This window comes from Cynocephalus volans, chromosome 2 (assembly GCF_027409185.1).
Source record: "Cynocephalus volans isolate mCynVol1 chromosome 2, mCynVol1.pri, whole genome shotgun sequence".
Classification (NCBI taxonomy): Eukaryota; Metazoa; Chordata; class Mammalia; order Dermoptera; family Cynocephalidae; genus Cynocephalus; species Cynocephalus volans.
The window spans coordinates 39422271-39447299 of NC_084461.1; the positions used below are offsets into that span (position 1 = coordinate 39422271).

The following is a 25029-nucleotide window of genomic DNA, read 5'->3' on the forward strand; positions in this document are numbered from 1 at the left end:
CTGAGAAAATGATATTTGTGCTGAGACCTGAAATGTGAAGGAACCCAGTGTAAAAAAGGAACTAAAATGAGGACATTGAGCCCATTCAACTCACTGACATTATCACTCCTGATCTACTACACTTCTTTTCTCTCCATATTTCTCCTTGTTTCAGCAGTTGCTTCTTCCCTTTTATGAGAAGAGCCTGGTCTTTTACAGAAATCAGAAAATTAGAACATTTCTGGTTGTATTTTGTATAATCTTGAAGTCTTTTTAGATGGTTTTGTTTTTTTCCTAATAGACAAGGTTGTAATAAATAACACTTTTGGTGAGCTCATTTCTTTTAATTTCACACACTTTGCAGCATAAATCTTTTCATATGTTCGAAAGAAATGAAAATATCTGGTTCATGAGACCATTTAGATAAAATTTAGTCTTTATTGAAGTGCTTACAATATTAGATTTTTTTTTTAAGACGAGGTCTAGTTCTCATCTTATAATTTTATTGAAAAATACTTGAAGAGACTAAATAGCAAATGACCAAATGTACAATTCTGCATGTTAAAAAAAAAAAAAAAAACTTGAAGATTAATAGTGAATGCTCCACAAGATAAACATAACAACTTTATAACTTTATAAAATCTTTTCTCATTAATCTGAAATAAGAATTAAATGAAATAGTTAAAAATTCAAAATAGTTCTTTATTAATAAAATATATATTTAAAAAATTTACAAGTTAGGTAAAATGTCTCCAAAGTTAAATGTCAATTCTCATACAATATTGTGCAGAAGTAATATATGCCATTCTTGGCTTACTAGTAATTTTATACTAGTCACTTGAAACAACATCCTTAAAATTTAATAATATATTGCGCAGTGCGGACGACACCACGCCAAGGGTTGCGATCCCCTTACCCGTCACACACACAAAAAAATAATAATAATATATTGTAACGATTCCATGTTCACTTTTTAGAGTTTGATAGAAGACAGTCAATATCCTGAAGGATTTCAGAGGTTTTTTTCAGTGCTACTGATACTCTCTTTTCATTATCTTCTTCTAGCAAGATTTCTGAAGATCTTGGTTCATAATGATCAGAAAACTGTTCGTTTTTCTTAGAAATCTGGTTTAGAATACCACTGTTCTCCAGTAGCACTGAGTTGCTTAGTTAAGGAGCTTTTCCCCATATATTTCATTATATAAATATTTTTATTTTCAGAAATCCTGGCCTTCATACTAAAATATTTCTCAATTGGGAGGAAGATTTCTTTTGATTCATAATAGAGTTGGCAATTCAGAGCTTATCAAGTCAACATTTTATAGATGAGGAAATTTGTTTACAGTATAAGGAAGGGGGAAGGAGAGAGTATGTAAGTAAGTGTTTGGATGGAGGTTTGGTGGTAGGGAAGAAGTAAAAGAATTAAAATCTCAGTATATTAGTCCATTTCTATTGCTCATAACAGAAAAACCTGAAACTGGGTAATTTATAAGAAAACAAAATTTATTGCTTATAGTTTCAGAGGCTGATAAGTCCAGAACCCAGGGAACACATCTGGTAATTCAGGGTATCACATGGTGAGAATGGTAGAGCAGAGCGTTAACTCCTCACCCTTCTCCTTTTAAAGCCCCCAGAACTACACCGATGACCACCATTAAACTATCAATGGATGAATCCATTCACCAGGGCACAGTCCTCACAATCTAATCACCTCTTCAAAGCCCCACGTTTCAATGATCATAATAGGATTTCCCACCCTCAACAGTTACAGTGGGAATTCAGCTTTGATGAGTTTGGGGGGACATTTAATCCACAGCACTCAGTAACATTTCCTTGAGTGAAGAAGTGATATAGGAATATAAAGGGATAAGAGTGGGGATAATAGGATTATAAATAATCGGTGTTGTGTCTTTTTAACTTTTCTTTTTTGGGTAGCTGGCTGGTTCAGGGATCTGAACCCTAGACTTTGATATATATTTTTTAATTTAAAAAGGGTCTAGAATGAAAAGAAACATGTCCTCTGTTGAATAAAATTTATTTGAATAAGCTTACAGAAAAATCACAAGAGAAAACAAATTTAAATGACTGGGATGACAATGTACAGAACAAAACCTTTCAAAAGAAAAATAAGTCAGAGATAGGTCTTGAACAGTGGTAAGTTAGAATATACTCATATAAGTGAAGAAGTCTCCAAAAGAGACCTTAGCCCTACTTTACTGTTCTTTGCCCAATTTAAACCCAAAGAAAAGTATATATAAATGTTAATATGATGTACCCTCTACAGACAAGACATATCTTAAATTACAATCTTAAATATCTGCTGACTCAATAAAGCTCAGCAACATATAAGTGTGGATTAATATTAATAAAGTACAGTCATGAATTAAGCCCAGAATGAAAAAGGAGTAATTTATGCAGGATAATACATTCATTCTGTTTAAAGGATACAGTTGAACTTCTGTATCTTTTCAAGTTCAGAAGCAACAGACCTGTGCAAGAAAAAAAAAAGTTCATCTAGTTGTATGATTATTTTATATTCATGAAATTTCAAATAAGCATACTTGACTTTTTTCAGAAAGGTTAGAATTGTAAGCAGAAGAACCTAGAAGTTAAGAATTTTCTTTATATTAGCTTTATTTAGCAGCAAATCAACTTGACTCAACTGATATTTGTTGAGTGCTTTTAAAAGCAAGTGAATAAAAGTCCTACCTCAAGGATTTTGTAATCAAGTATCGATGTTTGAAGGTAATGGTCCTTCCGGCTATTTCTTTGTACTAACCTGGCAGGCCCTCTACTTTCTTTCCTAAAGTTTCCTCAAACGTTAAAAACCTACTGAAATTCCATCCCTTCTGTGAAAGAAGTGACTCTTTTTGTTGTTTTGATTTTTTGGTGGCTGGCCAGTACCAGGATCCAAACCGTTGACCTTGGTGTTATCAACACCATACTCTAACCAATTAAACAAACTGGCAAGCCCAAGAAGTCATCTCTTCTTCCTTGATTTCCCATAGCATAATGTTAATTATGTACAGTCTTCTCTTGAACTGTTTAACTTTCTGATCCTTCTACCTAGATTGTCTCTCTCAGAAGAAAGGATCTTTTCCTATTTTTCTGTACATTGCACATATAGTAAGACCTCATTTATATGGAACTCTTAGGGCATGGATGGTTTGGGAGGTCCAAGTTTTTACATAGTTGAATTAGTTGTCAAAATATAATAACATTTTTTTATTAAATTCCTTCTGGAATAGAATCCCTACCAATTTCATTGTTTTCTTAAGAACAAAGCATTAACATTCTGTAGATTAGCCCTTAACATGTTCTACAGAAAGAGATATTGAAGCAACTAGTATGAGGTAGAGGGCAGAATGTATACAACTCCAGCAGAACCCCTTACGCATATGTTATCTTTTTTCTCATCAAGCCAGAATAAACTATGAGCAGTGGCATGCAACTACAAATGGTGTAACTTTACTAGCTCTCTGCAAAATTAATGAGAACATTAGCCTAAAACATCACATTATTCAAGTTACTAGAAAAGTCTAAAGTTCATAATAGGGTATACAACTTGTCTGTTTCATTGGCTTTACTACAAGGGACCACATGCACCTCCCTGTCAGCTTGCACTCTTTTGTGGATGGGGAATGAAAGAGATCTTTCATCATTTTAAGCATCTGTGGTAAAGAACTTAAATATCACTTACTCCAAATCCTGATTCTTCGTTGCAAAACACCTTTTTTTTTAACACAAGATGCAATTTTCCGGGAATAAGCAGCAGTGCAACCTTAGCTGCTATCACCAATCAGCACTTTCACTTTTTAGTATGTCTTGACAGTTATCCTCCTCTCAGCTTTCACACAAACAGGCTGGCATTTTATAAACTTTGCCCCCTCAGCAATGGTAGAGTGATCAGTTTTATAGCCATGTACAATTTCCCTTTCTTCCCAAGTATTTTTTTGCTAGCTAGTCAAGTAACTTTTCTGCTCCCAGACAGGCTATAGCTGAAGAATGAGAGATCTAGAAAGCTGGATCCATAGATACTTGAGATATTCAGATAACACCTACTGATTTGATTTGATTTGTTCTAAGAAGTAATTTATGAAAGGTGATAAGAATCAGGCTTAATGTTTACATTTTTTTTCATCACGCTTTACTAGGTCACCTCACAACTTACTTTAAAAGCTTCCTAAATTGTTTCTGGTATCCTTCTTTTCCAATATATTCAGATTATACTCTCAGTGACAATAATCTTCCTAATAACCTTTCTTCTTGTCATTTCTACATTTAGGAACTTGTAATTCCATCAAATCTGAACTCCTCTATTTATTAAGTTCCATTCCTGTCCATCAAAACTTACATTGTATCCTAACAGATAGCATCTGCTCCATAAAAACTACCTTCTCACTATCTCCACATGGCAAAATGTCCTTTTTAACCTTTGCCCTTGCTTCCTACCTAAAATGTCTTATTTTTCCCTAAATTTTCCTTTGAAGCCCAGTTCTAGTCACCTGCAAAGTAAAATGCACATGGGAGGGACTAAAATATTTATTTGCTGGTTTGCCAATTAATTTAAGGGAAGTAATTAATATGATTATTTAAAATTATTTAAAAATCAACTTTTTCTGAAAGTTTATTATGTTAGTCAACATTTTATTTTAATATTACTAAAATTTTAGGCTGGCTGGTTAGTTCAGCTGATTGATTAGAACACAGCCTCATAAAATCAAGGTCATGGGTTCAGATCCCTGTACCAGCCAACCCCCCCCCCCCAACAAAAAAAGTTTAATAATCCCATTTAAATTTTTCCATAAAGTTTTCAGGATGAATTTATCACATAAAAAGAGTCATTCCTTTTGATGTGAAGTTCTCAATGCAAAGTTTTCTGACCTTCAGATGAAATATAATAAGATGAAATATAATAAGTTAGATGTCTTCTTAGAAATTATTTTCAAGCTTAAGCTATCTAAAATATTATAGGAGTTAAATATATTTAAAACTAAGAAAATGTTCTAGGGAAAAAAGCCTCAGTTTGCCATTTGATATTTTAATTTTTAAGCATTAGTTGATTCTTCTACACAGATTAAGTTTAAAAGAAATAGAAATACCAGTTTTCTTCGAGAACACAAGATGAAGGATGTGTGAGCATCTGTCTTGGACTAGCCTGGGTCAGTCTTCTGCACCATGATGTTACTGTTGTCACATATCTGGAGTGAACACATTAAAATAAATACTTAAAAAATGAACTTATATATATTATAAAAGTATGGAAAAATCATTAAGACAATTTGCAGAAAACAGATAAAAAAATTTTTTAAGTGAGGTATTTACTGAGCAATATCCTAAATCTTTTTCAGTAGACATAGAAAAGGCAAGTTTTTTTCCACTATTCATCAAGAATAAAATGATTCACTCACATTAGTGTGTTATATACTATAAAGCATATGTACTTCAGAGGGCCTGGTTTTCCAAAGCTTTGCAGTTTCAAATATTGACCTTGTGGAGGACTGGAAATTTTCCTCAGGCTATAAAGTCTCTGGTGTAAGATAAAGATTTGTGGCACAGCAAGGTTGCTGGTTCAAGGACAGACTAGTTACTGACTGTTATGTAAAGATACTGAAAAATTGCTGTAAGATCACTTAATTGTCCTCTGGAATGTCATCTGGCTTGTTTCACTGAAAGTTACCAACCTATATTGTTAAACTATAATCCCACCTATGTTCTCTTCCTGTAACTTCCTGGTCTGGAAAATAAATGCAGGAAGAGAACCCCAATTCAGGGTTAATTTCCCAAGGAAGGGTTGCCTCTTGCTTGAGTGTTCCCAAGAGAAGTTAACCACTTCGGGGTCTCTCACTGTTCAGAAGAGATGGGCTTTGAGTAATCCTTTGCATCTCCGTCACCCAGGGGAAGTGGGGTGACAAATCCGTGGGGGGTGAAGCAACACAAAGCAATACATTAGTGATTAATAAAGATGACATTTAAGAATCAAAACAAAGGTGATGCCTGTATTTCATTTAAAGTTCAAATTCGAATGTTTAAATTTTCCTTTTAGTTTTTCAAAGTGAAATGAGTTTCATTAGCTTTATCATGAAAATGTTTTTATACGTAATAGGATTCAGTGAGCATTTGCTTAATAAAATTTAAAGTAGAAAACACCCAGTAATGCATACACATACAGTTATATACACACATATGTACATATGTATAGTAATATATAACTCACTAAATAGACAAAATAAGCATCAAGTTAAATAAAATGAATGATATGAAATGATTGACTAAAACAAACAATAGTATTTGCTAAAGATACTATCTTCTTGAGACAAATTATTCAAAATAGCATTGAACATTAGAGTATTTAGACCAAAAAGCAATAAAGCCCAACAGAAAAATAAATTCAAGAGGTAAAACAATTCTTTGGTGAACATTCTCAAGTAAATTCACTAAAATGTCAAGACTATCACAAGTAGAATTACTATAACTAATAACAAATTATGTAAACCAAAAGAGAAAAAGTATATTCATGAAAAGCTGATTTCAAGAATTGTCCTCATGTTAAGAATAACCATCAGCTAATATAATTTCCATTTTATAGAAATACACACAATTTTAGTTATTTGTGGTTGCAAAACTTATTTCAAATTTGTTAGAGGTTTAGTTAATTGGCTAACACAGATGACAACAGTCCAACCTCCACAGCAAACCCGTTACGTCTATAACATTTTATTTTGAAAAATCACTTGACTACAAATGCAAATGATTAAAGCTGACCTTTCTTTATAGTTATGCTAAATGGCAATACTACCTTGAAACATGCTGAAATGACTTCATTCACATTGTCCACATGGAAAAACTAAAACATTTAAGTAATGTTTATATGCTTTCTGTCAATTAGAAATAAAACTTAAAAATAACTTTAAAATTGTTTCTCAGTACCTTTCATATGGTCCAGGGTGTTCAATTTGAATTAACTGATCTTGTCCATCAGGAAAAGTTAACTTACACCAACCTAAGTTGAGACTTTGATTTACCTTAAGAAACAAGGAGGAAGGGTAAGTTTTATCTTTCTAAAACTGAAAACAGAAACATAAACAATCTCTTCTAACTTCATTATCAATTTAAAAAAATAAGTAGATGAATCATTAAAAATTTACTTTGACAATTTAAACGTTATATTTTAAATGGGAAGGGGGTATTATTTAACCACCATTCATATAGATAATTATCAAAGAAAAAAATACTAATCACTCTCTCTATAATGAGTTGTCTTTACAAACCTAACTATTTGTCACACGTTGTGGATCAGTAAGGTCTCTTGACAGATTTTATAAATTGAAATAGTGTGATACTTTATTTTCTTTGTTCTGTTTCCCATAGATAAATAACTCATAACAAATAGATTTCAATGTGAAGTATACTCACCTGTCTGTTTTCAGTAGAAGAGCTGAAATTCCAATTTAGGGTTAGCGTAATGCCATCTAAAAAGATAGCATGTACTTTGTCATCAGAGTAGACAAGAAATCTTCCCACGCTGGGTATGAGTGATTCTTTCAAAAGAAAAGGCAGTATATTGCTATCATTTATCCTAGGTACCTAAAACCAAGTAAATAAAAATAGCAGGAAATAAGGTTATCCATTAACAAGACTTAAATGAATAATAATGAACTCTGAGGCAACTTCAGATTATTATTCAGAAGTTGAATATTGTAGAATCCTTATATGTTTTAACTTTTCCAGAAGTAGATACCCAAAAACAGTCCATTTATAAGCAGATTAAGATCTAATATCTTTGTAAAGTCACCATTCTGCTCTGAACCTTAAACAGAATATAGACAAAACTTAGAAACTACAGCAACATATAGGTTTGCAATTAAATTAGTATAGATACAGAAATCAAAGTCAGAATCATTTTCTCCAAACCAGCATTAAAAAACTTACTTTAGGGCTATAGCCCATGGCTCACTTGGGAAAGTGTGGTGCTGATAACAGCAACTCAAGGGTTAATATCCCCTTACCGGTCATCTTTTTAAAATAAATAAATAAATAAAAATAAAAAACTTACTTTTACAATTATAAAAATAAAGAATGCTATAATATGGTTTATAATGACTACATTTTTACATACTTCAAATCCAATGAATTCCCCTGTCCTTCACCCTCCATTAAAAATAAAAACTATATATAATAAAAGTATAACATAAAATCCTGAGTTTTCACTATCTATAGGTAGGTCTATTTCTGAATAAACCAATTCTTAAACCAATTTATCACAGAACTGAGATGAAAGCAGTTTGTACTTAAAAGCATAGATACAAACAATAAAACAATTAGAAAATATCTTGTTTGGAATTAATTTTAACATACCATTTTCCAGCAGCATATACGATAGTTATGGCTTAAAGAAAGCCTCACCTTAGCACAATGTTGAAGAATTCTGTGAAAATGAAAACCACTACTTAAGCATTTGCAAATAATGACTTTTTCCAATTCTAGCAATACAGTCCCAATGCCATACAACATTTTAGATGGAAAGTAATTCATTTCTACTGAAATGTGTTGGTTACTCTTTCAGTAATCCTTAAGCCACTGGAAGGGAACTACTCTTGCTTCTCTTTGGGCTAATATTACCTACTTAAGGCTATTCCTCTCATTTTTAGCAATGAAATGACTCCATGGAGAGAATTTTCAGGTGCACATTTTTAAAGGGTGATAGATTCATAGCGCCTGGAAGATTTAGCATAGCCTAAAGTGGTGGAGATGTGAATCAACTAACCCTATGAAATCAAATTACAAATTCTGCTACTTCATATCTATTTTGAAGTTGGTGCGTGGCCAGATTGTGGCCCGGTGGACTCCCCGCTTGCCGTGGGTCGGCGTCTTGTCTCAAGAAGTCTGCGTTCCCCGCAGGCAACAGCCAGGTCCCCTGGAGCCTGTGTACTTGGCACCTCAGACCTCAGGAGGCTCTGCCCACCGCTGGGGATCCGGCCGTGACTGTGCATCCAGCTTCGAAGGAGGGGGTGTCTGGGAGACCTCACCCCCAACCTAGGCAGGTCTCCACGAATGAGTGGAAGTACAGCAGGCAGGCCCTGGCAGAGGAGCAAAGGAGAAATAGAGGCCTAGAAAACTCCTACACAGACCTGAAGTTAGTGGCCCACCCCCGCGCCAAGTGCAAGGTGTGGAAGTACTTCTGCTCCAACACCAACGCCGAAGGATGCATCTCGCAGTGGAAGAAAATGTACTGCCACATCTGCACGGCCGATTGCCTACTCTGGAAATACTTCCAACCTCTCCTACCACCTGGAGAAGAATCACCTCAAGGAATTCTGTGAGTTCGTCAAGAGCAACACCGAGTACAGGCGTGAAGCCTTCGCCACTGCCTTCTCCAAACTGAAGCGTCCAGTAGCCTGCGCAGGATGCACTCCAGGTGAAGGTGGGCCATCGGGCGGCTTTGAGAGCAGCAGGAGCTGGTGGCCGCCATCCTCTGCCTCATCTGCGAGTGGTTGCTTCCATCGTGGACGGGCCCACCTTCGAGGTGCTGCTGAAGACAGCCAACCCCACGTACGAGCTCCCGAGAAGGCAGTAAATCTCCACCAAGGCCATACTTGAGTACGGGGCGCTCTAGGAGGCGGTGCTGGAAGGAGCTGGCCGATGCCTCTTGTTGTGGCATCTCCACAGACATGTGGAGGAGGGAGAACCAAAACCGGGCCTATGTGACCCTGTCCGTCCACTTCGTGGATGTCGGCTCCCCGAAATGCCTGTCTGTGGACTCCAGGTGCCCGAAGATGTTCGAGGTGCCCAAAGATATTCGAGGTGCCTGAGGAGAACAGGGTGGAAACCATCATGTGGGTGCTGTACAAGATCTTCACTGAATGAGGCATCAGTGCCAACGTCTTCAGAGCTACCAGTGACTAAGGCAAGGACATCATGAATGTGTGTTCCTTGTTGGACATAGCCCTTCAGATGCTGTGCCTGGGGCAGACCTTCAAAGCCGGCATCCAGCAGGCTTTCCAGCTGCTGAGGCTGGGCAGTCTGCTCGCCCTGTGCTACAAACTGGTGGATGAGTTCCAACAGTCCACTATGTCCATGTAATGCTGTAGGAGAAGCAGAAATGGCAGAACATAGCCCACTGCATGCTGGTGAGCAACCACGTGTCCTGCCGCAAATCAAGAAGCAACAGTTCCTCATAATCAGTGTTCTGGTGGAGGACAGCAACAACCATCACCTGATGCTGGAGGCCACTGAGTGGACCACCACTGAGGGGCTGGTGGACCTCCTGCAGCCCCTTCAAGCAAGTGGCTGCGATGTTACCTGCCTCCTAATACCTGACCGTCAGCATGGTCAAGCCCCTTCTACACATGCTGGTCAACACCACACTCAAAATCAAGGAGACTAACTCCAAGGAGATAAGGATGGCCAAAGAAGTGATCACAAAGGAGCTCTCTAAGACCTACCTGGAGATGCCCAAGATTAACATGTTTCTGAATGTGGCTACCTTCCTGGACCCCCACTACAAAAGGCGTCCCTTCCTGTCTGCATTCGAGCCACAGCAGGTGGAGAACTGCGTGATGGAAGAAGCCAAAAGCCTCCTGGACAAGGTCAAGGATGGCAACTACACACCAGCTGAGGACAAGATTCACCCTTTGCCTGAAGAGCCCTTGGTCAAAAAGCACATGCAGACATCCACGTTTCCTCCCATCAGTGTAATCAACAACATGGTGGCCAAGATCTTCTGCCAGACAGGTGGCGTAGAGGCCCAGGAGAAATGGTACACCCAGGTGGTAGAGGAGCTGAGCAACTTCAAGTTCCAGAAGGTGCTGGGCCTCAACGAAGACCCCTTCAAGTGATGGTCTGACCACCGGGCACCCTTCCCAGTGCTGCCCATGATCCTGCAGAAGTACTGGTGCATGGCAGCCACCTGTGTCTTCCCCACGTATCTCTTTGGCTCCTCAGCCAATGTGCTAAGTGCCAAGAACTGGCTGGCCCCTGCATACGTCGATGAGCAGACATTCTGTATGAGAATTTGCAGAGCCAGTGGAGGCCAAGCCTGCAGATGAGGACAAGGGACAGTGTGGATTGGACCAGGAGCAGGTGTCTCATCTTAGGAGTGGGTGAAGGGTTGGATGCTTTGCTGTAAATATGGACCTGTCAATCTTGGTTCTGCACCTCAAAGACTGTCTTCAGTCTTTGAAACCAAGAGGGGAAAAAAGACAGAGATGTGACTGTGGTTTCCTGAATGGAGCAAAATGATATTTCTCTGAGAATTGACCTTCCCCTCTCTGTCCCCTTATCCTTCAGAGAAAGGGAAACAAACTCCCTCAATCAGCTCTGCATGTAGGGCCTGCCTGACAATTAAATTCCCAACAGAAGCAGAGCTGGAAAGATGTCTTGCTACACAGATACAACCTCCCACTCAATTTACAGTCTCCCTCGGAGGATTTTGAATCAATCTAAGAAAAAGCCATATGTTTGGGTGGAAGAGAAAGAGCCTTTCCCAGGTACTATCCCTGTGACTTTAGTGATCTGAGGATGAAAGGAATTCAAGTTTACATTTTAACTTAAGCAGGAACCTTGCTTCTGGAAAACTTGGAAGAGATTACGTAGCCGAAATGCCCTTCTCCAAGAGACAAGTTTTAGGTTTTGTGAAGTGTTAAAAATGAGCATAAAATGTAGGCACTTATAAAAAAGCCACACACACAAAAAAGAAAGTTGCTTAGACAAATTTATAAAAGTAAATAATTCGACAATCCACTTTCATTCTTCTGGGTGCCACAGATTAATGAAGAGAATTTTAAAAACATATGAACCAAAGAACCAAACTAAACTTCATCTTTAGTGCACTCTCAGAAATCTTTATTATTCTAAGAATGATGAAATGTGACAATTTCAAATGTATCGTCAAATCCCCAAATTGCTTTCAAAGAAGAATAATGATGCCACACTTACCCAGAGAAAAGGCACTTATTTCCTCTCACCATTATGGATGTTTCTCTATATTTAAATTTCAAAGCTAGAAATACTCTTCTAATGATATAGAAATTGCCTTATTTTATAAACGAGACCAAAAAGTTGGAAGATTTTACCAAAGACATAAATTTCCATTGTAACTGCTAATTCTTAATCTCACCCTTAACCCCAAGAACATGTATCAAGGTTCTCAGACACATAACACTTGATTCAGTCCAATGTGAAGAACTTACCTGGTTGCCTGCTTAATTAGAGAACACACAGAGAACAGATTTCCTGGTCTATCTGGAGGAAGGTTTTTTACTGAATAAGTTTTTTCTTCTCTCTGAAAAGTAGTTTAAAATGAAAAACTTCATTAATAATAAATTTTGGCCCTTATTACTTAGGTATTTTTTTCTTGAAATATGTATTTACATAGTGACAAGGAAAGCAGTTATTTTACCAACCATAAAACCTGTATATTTTAAAAGGTTTTTTGTGATGCTTTTCTATTTTCTTATTTTTTAAAAGTACAGAATTTCTCCTATCCATTGAAAAGTTACATTCCAATAGCCTATAATTTACTGCCCAATTTAAATCTTGACTATACTTAAATTACAGTAACTAAACTTAATTTTCCTACACATTAGCAGGAAATGTATCACATAAGCCACCCTTTTCCCTTAAGACAACAAAAAATTAGCTATATAGGTTTTTAAAAACTATTTTAATTGAATAAATATCTCATTTTGTTATATTTTATTAATGAAAGAATTACTGCTAGTTTGTGGAGGACAATATTATTTAGAGACTCAGGTTCTTGAAAATTAAAAAAACTGCCATTATCTTGTTATCCCTTCTGAATTTCCTCTTTGTCAGACTTGATAGAGTTTCCAGGACTATATCTCCAGCCCTCTCTTCTGACTTTTTTTTTTTTTTTTTTTTTGGCACTGGCCAGTACAGGGATTGAACTCTGGACCTTGGCATTATCAGCACCACGCTCTAACCAACTGAGCTAATCAGCTAGCCTCTGGTTTCTTTTTGGGTAATCCCAACAGGGTCCAAAGCTGTGCTCACAGTAAATATCATAAAAGCAACAGCTAACATTTGTGGAGCAGATTCTATGTGCTAGGTGCTATGCTATGCACTTTTTATGGATTATCTCATTTACTCTTCAAAATAATTTTGAGACAATAACTATTAATGCTTGATTTTTAGATGAGGAGAATGAGGCTGAAGCCTAAGAAGCAGTAAAGATCTGATTTTAACCACAAGATAGTATAGCTTATATTTACAATCAGGGAAAGAAGATGGGTAACAAAGTCCAATAGATCTGGATTCAAATCACAGTTCTGCCTCTTACTAGCTATAATGATGGTTAGGTCATATGACCTTTTGAAAGCCTCAGTGCCTGCAACCCGTGAAATGGGGATACTGCCTACCATCCAGTGTCCTGAGGATTAATGATATAATACAGATATAAAGCACTTGGAACAGAATTTAGTATATAGGAGGTACTTTTTTAAAAACAAGTCTCTCTCCTTTTCTCCTAGTCTGTAAATTTGAATACAATATCTAAACCTCTGCTGGGCTTCTCTCACAACAGACATCTAAACGCCAACATGTCAAAAATGAAATTATCTTCACTTCAAAATTCACATTTTCACCTTCTCTCCTTCTTATTTACTTCTGGTATGTTGGTCATCACAATGTGATCCCTCTACCTCTTCCTCTACCTCCCTTTGTCTGGCTAACACCTATTTTTCCTTCAGTCTCAGGGAAGCCATCACAGAGGTCCCACAGACTAGGAGAAATCCCCCAGTCATGTCCACAAGCACAGTTCCCTCTACTCCTGCCTCTTGGATTTCACCACAATTTCAATTAAATATTTTTTTACTTAATGTCTGTCTTTCTGCTAGAATGCAGCTCACGAAGGTAGGGGCTGTATCTATTTTGCTCACCTCTGTATCCCCAGCATTTGTTAGCAAAAGGCTTAGCACATGGTAGCCACTCAAAATATCACATTTTACTTATATTTTTCTCTATTGGATACTGAGTTCCCTGAGGGTTCTTATCTTTCCATGACCCTATTTCATCAATTCTAAAAGGCATATTTTCCACAATTTAATCTCTCTGACATCTGGACACATCTTATAGTTGAGTGTCTTACAACCTATTAGGCAGCTGGGGTTGACATATAGTTGAATTTAAATCTTCTATTGACATCTCCTGGTAAGACCAAAGAGCAGCCATCATAAAAACAATTTTGATTTGATAAAAATATTGGTTTAATACAATGCCTGGCACCACCACTCGCTGATTTATTTAATAATTTGGCATCCTTTTCAACTCCTTCCTTGCCCTCAATATACATCAGTCATCAATTCTGTCATCTTAATATTTCTCGTGTCCATTCCCATCTTTTCATTTTCACTACCATGGCCTGGCCCTCACACTTTCGTCCTTCAACTATTATAAATGCCATCTAACTCGCTCTACAGCTTGAAGTTTTATCTCTTCCCCACCCAGTTCATCTTCCTCTAGAATGATCTAACAAAAATTTGATGTCACTTCCCTACTTAAAATCCTTCAGTGAGTCCCCAAACACAGAAAGGTTTCTCATGTTTGATTTATGAGCTGGCCCAACTTAGTGATCTAGCCTCTTCTCTGGACATTCCCCCCAACATCCTATGTTTTGGCCTACTGACCTACACATTTTCATTTCCTTCAACACTCTACACTTACCCCGGCTCTTGCCTCCATAGGTGCTGTTATCCACAGTTATCCACTGTTCTAAGCACCAGCAATAAGTGTGTTGAACAAAACAGGGCTTACTTCTAGTGTGTCTGACAGTGAACTAACATAGATCAATAAGAAAATGTCACCTACTATTAAGTGCCAGGAAGAAAAAGATGAGGATACCATGATAGTGAGACCCATGGGTTGCTTCTTTAATTTGCATAGTCAGGATAAGAATCTTTGAGGAGGTGATATTTAGATACAAACTTGAATGACAAGAACCCAGCCATGTAAAAAGTTGAGAAAGTTAATTGTTCCCTTAGCTATATGCTCCTACCTCCACAAGTCTCCTCCACAATGCCTCCTTTAGAATTATAGATCCTAGCTTAGCCATGTCCTCCTTCAGGAGGCATTTCTGAGCCTCAAAAACTGGGTCAGGTGCCCATCCTTATGTGGTCCCAAAGCACCAAGTTCTTATTTCTGTGGAAGCACTTACATTGTGAGTACCTGTCAATCTTTCCTGTTTGAATTTTTAATTACACAAGTAATAATACATTATTGTTTTTCTTGTTCAAAAAAAAAAAAAAAAGTTCATAAAAACAAGAATTAAATCCTCCCCGACTCCTCCTTCCTCACAAAATCCCAGACTCCTTCCCAAAAATAACTACTTCAGTTCAGCATATATCTGCCCAGATCTTTCCTTGTACATTTATATGTGTATTATATACAGTAATGTATAGGTTTGGGTTTTTTTGTTTTTACACAGAAGATATCATTGTACACATTCTAGTGCAACTTCCTTTTTTCATTCAACAATATCTTTGAGGTCTTCCAATATCCATCCCTCTATGCATGCACATCTTCCTCATTCTTTCAGCTGCTGCACAGCATTCCCATAATCTGATCACTATAACTTATTTCACCATTTCCCTGTTGATGAACATTTAGGTTGCTTCTGGTTTTTTGCTACTGCAAACAATGCCACAATCCACACCCTTGGCCATGCTTCTTTGTACATATGTGCAAATATTTTTCTAGGATACCTAGAGGCAGAGTTTCTGATCAATGTTACTTAATATTATCAAGTTTTCCTCCTTGAAGGCTAAACTCTGCCAACACTATGAAAGCACCTCTTTTCCCCCACCCCTCCCAGCAGTAGATATTATCAATCTTTTATAAAAAATTTATTTTTTAAAATCTTTTTAGTTTCTGACAATTTGATAAGTGAAAAACATTGTCATTGTTACTTTAATTTGCATTTCCCTGATGCAAGTCATAAAGTTGAACATGTTTTAAGATATTATGAGTTTTTATTTACATTGCCTTTTCAATGGCTTAACCATTCTTACCCTTTGCTCGTTTTTCTATTAGTTTTTTTTTGGGGGGAGGGGGTCTTTTTATTACTAATTTATCTGCACCACACTTTAACCAACTGAGCTAACCAGACAGCCCTACTACTGATTTGTAGCATGGAATATTTTCGTCCAGGCCTTTGCTTGTCTTTTTTACTTTATCTAATTTAACAGAAGTTTTAAATATTTAAAATTTAACATAAGCTTGAAAATTTGAAATCTGTCAAACTTTTCTGCCTCTTGGTTTTCTGTATTGTCTTTAAGAAAGCCTCCCCTACCCAAAGATTATAAACATTGTTCTTCTATATTTTCTTCCAACAATTACGAAGTTTGGTTTCTTACATTTAGCTCTTTAATTAATCTGGAATTTATTTTGAAGTATGGGTTCAAGTAAGGAGCAAACAGTGGTCCTCCAAAGAGTCAAGTGTTTCTAAATCTTTTCACTAAAGCAGACAGAGAAGAGTAAATGTGTTGCCCAGAGATCTGAGACTGATGGCCAAGGCAGTTTACCACAATTGCAAAACTTATTTGGAAGTCTTATGTTTTATTCTAAAAGCTCATGTTTTTACTCCACATTATGTTTGCTTTGATATCAAAATTCTATCATCCCCTCCCCTGATAGCGTTGGAAGACGTATAATATTTATCTTGCAATTTTGCGACCTCCTGCTATACTGCAGTCAACAGTGTGACTATACATACGTACTCTATTTGCCTGTTTACTTGATTATCTCAGGCACTACATGCACACATGTACCCACATATATAAGCATACATAGTATTGGTCACACTTCCATCTCATTTGCTTGTTTGCCTCTCTGACTGACCACTAGACTGTGAACTCTTGGGCACAGGAACTGTTTTCATCTTCATCACTCCCAGTCCTTACCAGAGTGCCTGCCAAAGTGTAAGTGTTCAATTAATATTTATTGAATAAATGAATAGTTTCCTAGAAATAGACCCAGTAGGGAATCTGCATCAATATATACTAAAATATTTATGAATGAAATGATATTTTGGATTTACTTGAAAATAAAAAGGGAGTAGAGAGGGCAATGGGAAGTACAGATAAACAAGCTGGGTGACAGGTCCATGCGGGTCCATTATATTTGTCTCTCAACTTTTGTATATGTTTGAAATTTTCCATACTTAAAAAAATTTGCTACATTTTAAACTCTTCTCCCTAGGGACTGTGATAACCTTATTACTTAAATAATACTCTCTACAATGGAGAGAGAAAATGTATTTATTCTGTTCCGACCTGCAAAGCAAAGTAGTATATTATGGTGATCACTATAAAAGGGTGGCTGTCAAATGTCAGACTGGGAATAAAGCAAACTAAAACTCATTAACAAAATATCCGCATTATTACATTATGGTCTGGTAAATATATCATTTTATGTTTCATTGTTTTCAACAACAGAGAATAATCTTTTCCAACTGTCTAGCTATATATAAAGATTTAGGAGTTAAGAGGTACTTAAAATATACAAACAAATCATGGTGGGAGAAAAACAATGTGCTTTATTTTTGTTCTTGTTTTTTTTCTTCCTGGCTGCTGGCCAGTTAGGGGATCTGAACCCTTGATCTTGGTGTTACAAGGCTCTGCTCTAACCAATTGAGCTAACTGGCCAGCTCCAAGAATGTGCTTTTTAATGTGCAAATATTAACTCGAAGTAGTATACTGACTCAAAGTAATGTTTCTGGTTTCAGCATTTCCTACTGATAAATTTTAAGACCGAAGAAATTTAGCTTCTGATTCAAACATAAATTGCTTAAGCAAATGGATGACAGCAGGTGGGAATACAGTAAAATTAAGATGGTTAATAATTACTGTGCCAATGCTGACAGTAAGATTATATTAATTCTCCAGACTGGAGAGTAGGAAGCGATGTTACATAAAGACCAAATTTGGGCCAGCCCGTGGCTCACTCGGTAGAGTGCGGTGCTGATAACACCAAGGCCACGGGTTCGGATCCTATATAGGGATGGCCGGTTTGCTCACTGGCTGAGCATGGTGCTGACAACACCAAGCTGAGGGTTGAGATCCCCTTACCGGTCATCTTTAAAAAAAAAAAAAAAAAAAGACCAAATTTCCCATACATATTTGGAATTATTTATAAAGAGATATATATACCAAAACTCTTCTTGAGTTGAGATCTTATTGTTGGCTTACCTCTTCTGATCTTCCTTGATTGGAATAACATGTAAAATAGTTTCCAAAATAAGCTCCTTCTGATTTGAAAATAGATCCATCTCCAGGATAAATCTCTATTGAGTTCACATTTTTATGGGTAAGTCTAACACAGAGAAATAATCATTAAAAAAATTTTTTTTCTAATAGAGATTGAAACATACATGAAGACACTTATCATATAAACAAATAAACAAGAAAAAACAAAACAAAAAAACAAGCAAAGAAGTACGATCTTTTTGCCTATCCAGAGAAGTCGATAATTTTAAATTAACTTTTTTGCAAAAGATAAACAGAATACTCAGAATCGGTTTATGTTTTTTAACAACCAAGCTCAGAACTTCTGGAATTTAGGCATCTTGTAATATCATCTTCCTGGTATTCATGCTGCCAACCACAGAGGCTGGCACATAATAGTCAGCTAAAGCAAAGTCTATTTTGTAGAAGTGAAACACAACACTTCCAGAACCTGAAAATAAGATTATTCTTTAAAAACAAAACTAGTAGAATCAGTACCGGATAAACGAGATTAGCCATCTATACAAGGAGTCACCCACAAGAGAAAGTGACTGATTGTACTTGAAGCAGCCAGGTACAATCAAGGTACTGGGTAATATACCATATAAAACCTTAAGCCAAGTTAATTTTATTGGAACATATATGAAAACTATGTTGTCAAAAGAGGTTGGGCCTTCATGCAGGAAAAGGAGAGCCCCTCACCCCAACACCCCTCCCCTGCCCCCATATTAGCAGTTTTCTTCTAGTATTATTCATGGAAGTGAAACTCTCAATCTGGCCAACACTAATACTGCACTAGGGACGTGTCTTTTGTTGTGGAGTAGGACTAATGGAATGAAATAGTGCTAGAATAGAGCAGCCACTCAATGAATATTTGCTTCATGAATGAAGGCCAAAATCTCTCTTAGATTATAACTTCTTCTCTAATTCCAGGTCACTAGGCAACCTTCTGATATGGCTAGTTCAGACAACTAGATCCTCTGATGCTTGAAAGGGTATCCTAAATAACTAATATGAATATTACAGTCACTAGCAAAACTAATCCCTCACTGGCTTTGGAGTTGCCACATAAATCTTGTAAACCTGGTAAACGTGAGTCACAAGACCCCTGTGTGCATGAATAAAATTAGTTTTGAGACCTATAAGATTCAGGACCAAGCAATAGGAGCACAGATGGCCTGGAAAAACTGTGTCCTCTTGTGAAAGTCTGTCTGCAAGGCTCGTCTCTTCCCCACTGTGACATCATTAAGTAGCTCCAACTCCAACACAGGTGTCTTACCTAAATGTAACACCCTTATACCAAACCACTTTCACCAGTTCAGGATAGGAATATTCTTCCTCATCAGACTGTCTCTGTAAAAGTGAGTCACAAAAATTCCACCTGTGAAGGATAAAATACAAGCTATTAATTCTAGTTACTCAATATAGTTACCTTTAAGTCAACAAAATTGTGCCGCTGTAACAAATTTATTTCTCATTTAACTCGTTAGGTCAAAGAAAAATAAAAATTAATATGAAAGTGTATTAATAAAATTTAAAAACAAGTCATTTTTCCATGTATTTTTTTCAGTATTTCAATAATCTCATTATTGAATCTCTCTCAATTAGATAAATTAACAACTTTACTAACCTTTAAAATGTAGCCTGTATTCAAACAAATACTTACAGAAACATCTATGGTGGGCCAGGCATTGTGCTGTACACACTGGGAAAAAGCAGACATGGTCCCTGACCTCAGTGGAGATTCCTATCTGGCAGGGATGTTAAATAGTAACTATTTAAGTTTACTATTTGTAAGTGTAAAGAAAGGGAAGTACTGGATGCTATGGGATTGTGTAAGGACCTAACTTGTCTAGGGTCTTCAGGAAAACTATCCTAAAGGAATGGGGCTTAAGCTGAGACCTGGAAATAAGCACAAGTAAGCCAGTTGAGAGAGATAAAGAGAGTGCTGCTGGCAGAGTAAAGAGCAGGAGCAGTGGTGAAAGGTTGGGCAAGCATTCTAGGGATTGCAAGAAGTCCATCCAGTATAGCAAGAGTGGAGAAAGCAAGGGCAAGAGTGGCAAGAGTTGAGGATTACAGATGTAAGAAGGAACCAGGTCACGGAAGACCTGTTAAGCCATGTTAAAGGATAATGGATTTCAACCTAAGGCCAGTGGCAAGTTATTGGGAAATTGTTAATTTAGAAGCACACATATTTTTATTTTTTATTTTTATTTTTTTGGTAGCTGGCTGGTAAGGGGATCCAAACCCTTGACACTAGTGTTATCAACACCACACTCTAACCAAGTGAGCTAACTGGCCAGCCCTGAGAAGCATAAATCTTTTTAGATAAATATTCATAATACTGGATTTTCCAGTTTTAACTTGATAATCATTGTTAAGCCAGAAAGTCATTCCCATATTTTGTTTCAATTAACAAATGTGTACTCAAAGACTACCTGGGATCAAATCCCAATTCTACAAGTACTAGCTGTATGACTTTGCTCAGTTATTTAATTTTTCTGTGTCTCAAGTTCCTTTACAAAATGGGGATAATTATACTTACCTCATGGGGTTACTATGAGATCAAATAGGTAAAGTACAACAGTGCCTGGCACATAAGCACTTTGTGTTAGCTATTATCATTATTATGGCACTATTTCTACAAAGTTCATGTTACAAATCTGTAACTATTAGGTTATTCATCTCTCAGTGGGAGTAATAGGTTTATATTTAGACATCCAGAAACCTCTCCATGTTTTACCCCTTTTGAAAGTGGACATATTTACAGTCAGGTAACCAAAAACAGAGGTAGCCTCTGAAGCTAGGTATGGAAGAATGAACCTATGATCACAACATTGTCAGATCCATGCTCCAGCAAGCAAGGTCACAGGCTCCAGTATGTGGCAGCAGGCAGTAAGTGGCAGCAGGTACTCCTCTGTGCTTACTCCCACAGAGCCCTGTGTGAATCCTGTCCCATCACTTACCACACTTTAATTGTCCTTTTAGGGACAGTGACCCTCATTAGACTCTAAGTTGCTAGAAAGTAGGGACTGTGTCTTAGTCATCTCCATAATCTCTGTGCCTAACGAAGCATTGAGTGCAGTCAGCCTTCTGTAAACATTCAATGCATGGACACAAAGTAAGAAACATAAGCAACACATTTGCTAGGAAAATGACTGATTTACTATTAGTTAAAAGCAAAGTTTCAGATCAACTAAATGAACTTTCTTTATGAATGGTATTACATGATTTAGAAAGAAAATTATCCTTAGGTAAAAACTGGTTCTGACATAAGCTTTATGACCAATAAGACATTTTTCCATTACCTGTGCAGGTGTGGGACAGGACAGCTGAGTAATAGGGCCCTGGGAAGAACAGACACCTCTTTTCCTCTTTCCTCTGAAACACGAGAAGTTAAAGTTCTACTCTGGGTGATATGTGCATCAATTTTAGACGTATCGCTAATTTTATTATAAAAATAAAGTGCTAAAGACAAAGGGTATTTCCATTCCTCTGGACAGGAGGCCACAGACCAGCGCTGCCTTACCCATGTGTATACACATGTGTGTCTTGTACCAGCTGAAGGCAGCTCCTTCCTGCCTTCAGTTCCATTTATACAACTTGTCTTCTCTAAAGGTTCTTTGGATTTCATGATCTGGCAGTAAAGTTCACTTTCTTTATTCTTCCGTCTCTGTCCTTGTAAACTTTCACATGTACAGATTTTGCCAGCTTTTTCAACTAGTTTATCTTTTGGGACTTGATTATTTTTTTCTGACAATATTGTGGATGAGTCTGGCTTCTGGCTAACTTTACACAAAAAATGTACTGTAAATTCATGCTGAGATTTGGGCAGGCAAAGATATGCGTGACCATCTACAGATGTTATCTTCACATTGCCATTCTCCATACACATCTTGCTATCATCTGTGTCAAGACTGGGCCATTTCACTTCTGAGATGTCAATGAAGACACGCTGAATTGATGGGAAAAAAGACATGGTGAGTATTTTCTGTTGACAGTCCAATTTTTCATATATTCGATACTTTTGTATAAGAAAGCTCTTAGACATTTGTTTGTGTTTTTCATACCTACAGAGAATAAAAAATGGAGTCAGATGTCAACCTATATATGGTTTTCCAGAGAATATCTGATAATGTTAAGATTCTTTTAGAAAAAAAAAAAAGACACAAAACACACACACACACAGACACATGAGAGAAAAGGAAAAGAGAATATCATCCGGATTATATTTAGTGTTAGACATATTTTGGTTTAAAATGTATAATGAATCGAGATAAACAGATTTGTCCAACCCCCTACCCCAAAAGTCTACACTGAAAAAGAATAGAAATGAGGAGGACCAGTGCTACAATGTACTATACAAAAAGCAATCATAGCTTAAATGGTATAGAACTAGCATAAAAACCATTAACAGAACTCAAAAAATACAAAAACAGACTAAATCATATCTTAAAATATTACACGTAATAACATAAGCTTTTCAAAGCAAGAGGGAAAAGAGAATTAATAAATGGTACTGGAGTTATTGAACAGCATATGGGAAATGCTATCTTGGAGGGTTATCACATGGACTAACTAAGATAACATGTATAAAGTACCTATCCTAGATAGTATGTGGCACACCATACTAAAATAAATTCCAGGTGGCTTAAAGAGCAACATTTAAAAAAATTAAATTAGGGCCAGCCTGTGGTTCACTCGGGAGAGTGCAGTGCTGATAACACCAAGGCCATGGGTTCAGATCCTATATAGGGATGTCCGGTTAGCTCACTGGCTGAGCGTGGTGTAGACAACACGTTGTAGCCAAGGGTTGAGATCCCCTTACCGGTCATCTTTAAAAAAAAATAAATAAGGGCCAAGCCCGTGGCGCACTTGGTAGAGTGCTGCGCTGGCAGCACGGCCACGCTCCCGCCGCGGGTTCGGATCCTATATAGGACTGACCGGTGCACTCACTGGCTGAGTGCCGGTCACGAAAAAACGACAAAAAAAAAAAATAAATTAATTAATTAATTAATTAAAAATTAAAAATTAAAAAATTAAATTACTCAAAGGTAAGTTGATCCTGACCAACAGCAAAGAGACTCATAACAAGTAACAGTGCCTCTTGTGTCTTTCCACATAAAATATAAACACTAGGAGTTGCACAACAATCTTTTAAACAATTTTGCCAACAATTTAACATTTCAACTTTCATTTATGTAAAATCTTAAATTTACAAAAACTATTGTCAAGAAAACTTCTTAAATTTACAGTGATACCTATACGTACAGATGTTAGAATGCTAAAATTAAGGGCAGTATTTATTGACGGCAAAGGTGGTTTGTAAGGATGGTCAGTAAGAAAATTCTCTCTTCTAGGATTAGACTATCTAATAAGCCTACTGCAGCCTCAACAGCAAGTGCTGCAGTTTCAATGAATAGTTAACTCAGAAGACACAATGGATAAACAGCATTCTAGACTAAGTCACAGCTTACAGTTTTTTATGTCTCCTTTGCCACAATATAATAGAAAATTACTCAATAGGCAGACAAGCATCATGACAGCATAGAAAGGCAGTAGAAAGTAGCTAAAAGACAGTCTTCAGAGTCAAATAGACTATGTTCAACAAATAGACTATGTTCAAATTCTAACTGCATCACTTAGAAATTTGCCATAGACAAATTAGGTGAACTCTCTGAGACATGTTTCCACACCTATAAAAAGCAGCTGATAACCAGCCAATGTACCTGTTTTGATTGGTTAAACATCTTTTGATCAGCAGGTACCCATGCCATACTGGTGTTATTAAATATTTTTAATATTATTTCTAGCTCTTGGCACATAGTAAACTCTCAATAAATGATAGTTATTATTATTATTCCTAAAATTCCAAAATACAATATAAGCAAAAGAATAAAGTTTTATTACCAAACATAATTACACATCTCTACTACACATTAACAATTAGCTACACATAAGTTACTGAAAATGGTCAAATAATTTCTTAATTTTGAGACCTCTGAGAATGAAAAAGTCACCAAACTGAAAAGTTCTGCTTATAATCCTTGACTATTAAAAAAAAAAAAAAAGAAAAGACAGGGAGATGAACTAAGTATCTTCTATGTTCCTTAGCCTGGTGAAATATATAGGCCTGTGCATTCTATAGCAACGTGGCTATTCCCAAGTGTCCCAGAAAAAAAAATTAAACTACTTTTTTCTAATTGTCCTGAAATATTACTCATAAAAAGGAGGTTCTTAAAAAATCACCTTTTTTCTTTCGGAAGGTATGATGCTTTCAGATAAAAAAGGGCAGGTAGCTGAAGAGTTTCGAAAATCTAGGGCTCGCTGTAGTTGGTCCTATAAACAGAAACATAAAATGTAATCTTAAAAAATGTAAAATGGTTTAGAAATCAATTTAGAATAACAGTAATCCAGAATATTAATTACTTTTCAAATTCTAGCCCACCTTGACAATATTTTGGTGTTAAAAAGAGTAGTTTTTTGTGACATTTAAGAGTACTTCAAAAAGTCTGTGGAAAAATAGAATTAAAAGATAACATGAAACTTTCCACGAACTTTTTGAAGTGCCCTGGTATTTACTTACTCGGTAAGTGCTAATAACAAAGTGTGTCCTTTGACGAATTCTTTCTGATTGTTCTAAAGGATGTGCTGAAGCAGGAGGTGACTTTTCAAATAAAAATTCAGAGCCACAGGGAGAAAGCTGCAATTTGGAACCATCAACATACTGTACTTGCACCGAATCATCTTCGTAAAGTACCATTCGCAGTTCAGCCGCCATTACTATGACAGGATAAGGTGTCCTTTCAGG

At 36.6% G+C, this 25029-nt stretch overlaps 1 protein-coding gene and 1 pseudogene across 1 annotated transcript; one reads left to right on the forward strand and one right to left on the reverse strand.

The window, feature by feature from the left end:
* Positions 1-822: 822 nt before the first annotated feature.
* C2H5orf34 (chromosome 2 C5orf34 homolog) lies at positions 823-25029 on the reverse strand. The gene is made up of 12 exons (XM_063087883.1): positions 24805-25029; positions 24468-24557; positions 21527-22173; positions 19498-19599; positions 18183-18306; positions 12171-12262; positions 8338-8407; positions 7396-7566; positions 6910-7004; positions 5082-5180; positions 2428-2468; positions 823-1136 (listed from the first exon to the last, which is right to left on the reverse strand). Exons 1-12 carry the CDS (start codon positions 24997-24999, stop codon positions 946-948), a joined length of 1917 nt encoding a protein of 638 aa, XP_062943953.1. The 5' UTR covers positions 25000-25029; the 3' UTR covers positions 823-945.
* On the forward strand, positions 8480-11085 carry LOC134369439 (E3 SUMO-protein ligase ZBED1-like; annotated as a pseudogene).

Coding starts and splice junctions, on each gene's coding strand:
- C2H5orf34 (XM_063087883.1), bottom strand. CDS start 24,999: ATGGCGGCTGAACTGCGAATGGTACTTTACGAAGATGATTCGGTGCAA. Junction 7,005..7,395: donor CTTCTACTGAAAACAGACAG/GTGAGTATACTT, acceptor TTGTTTCTTAAG/GTAAATCAAAGTCTCAACTT. Junction 1,137..2,427: donor AAAGATACAGAAGTTCAACT/GTATCCTTTAAA, acceptor TAAGCAACTCAG/TGCTACTGGAGAACAGTGGT.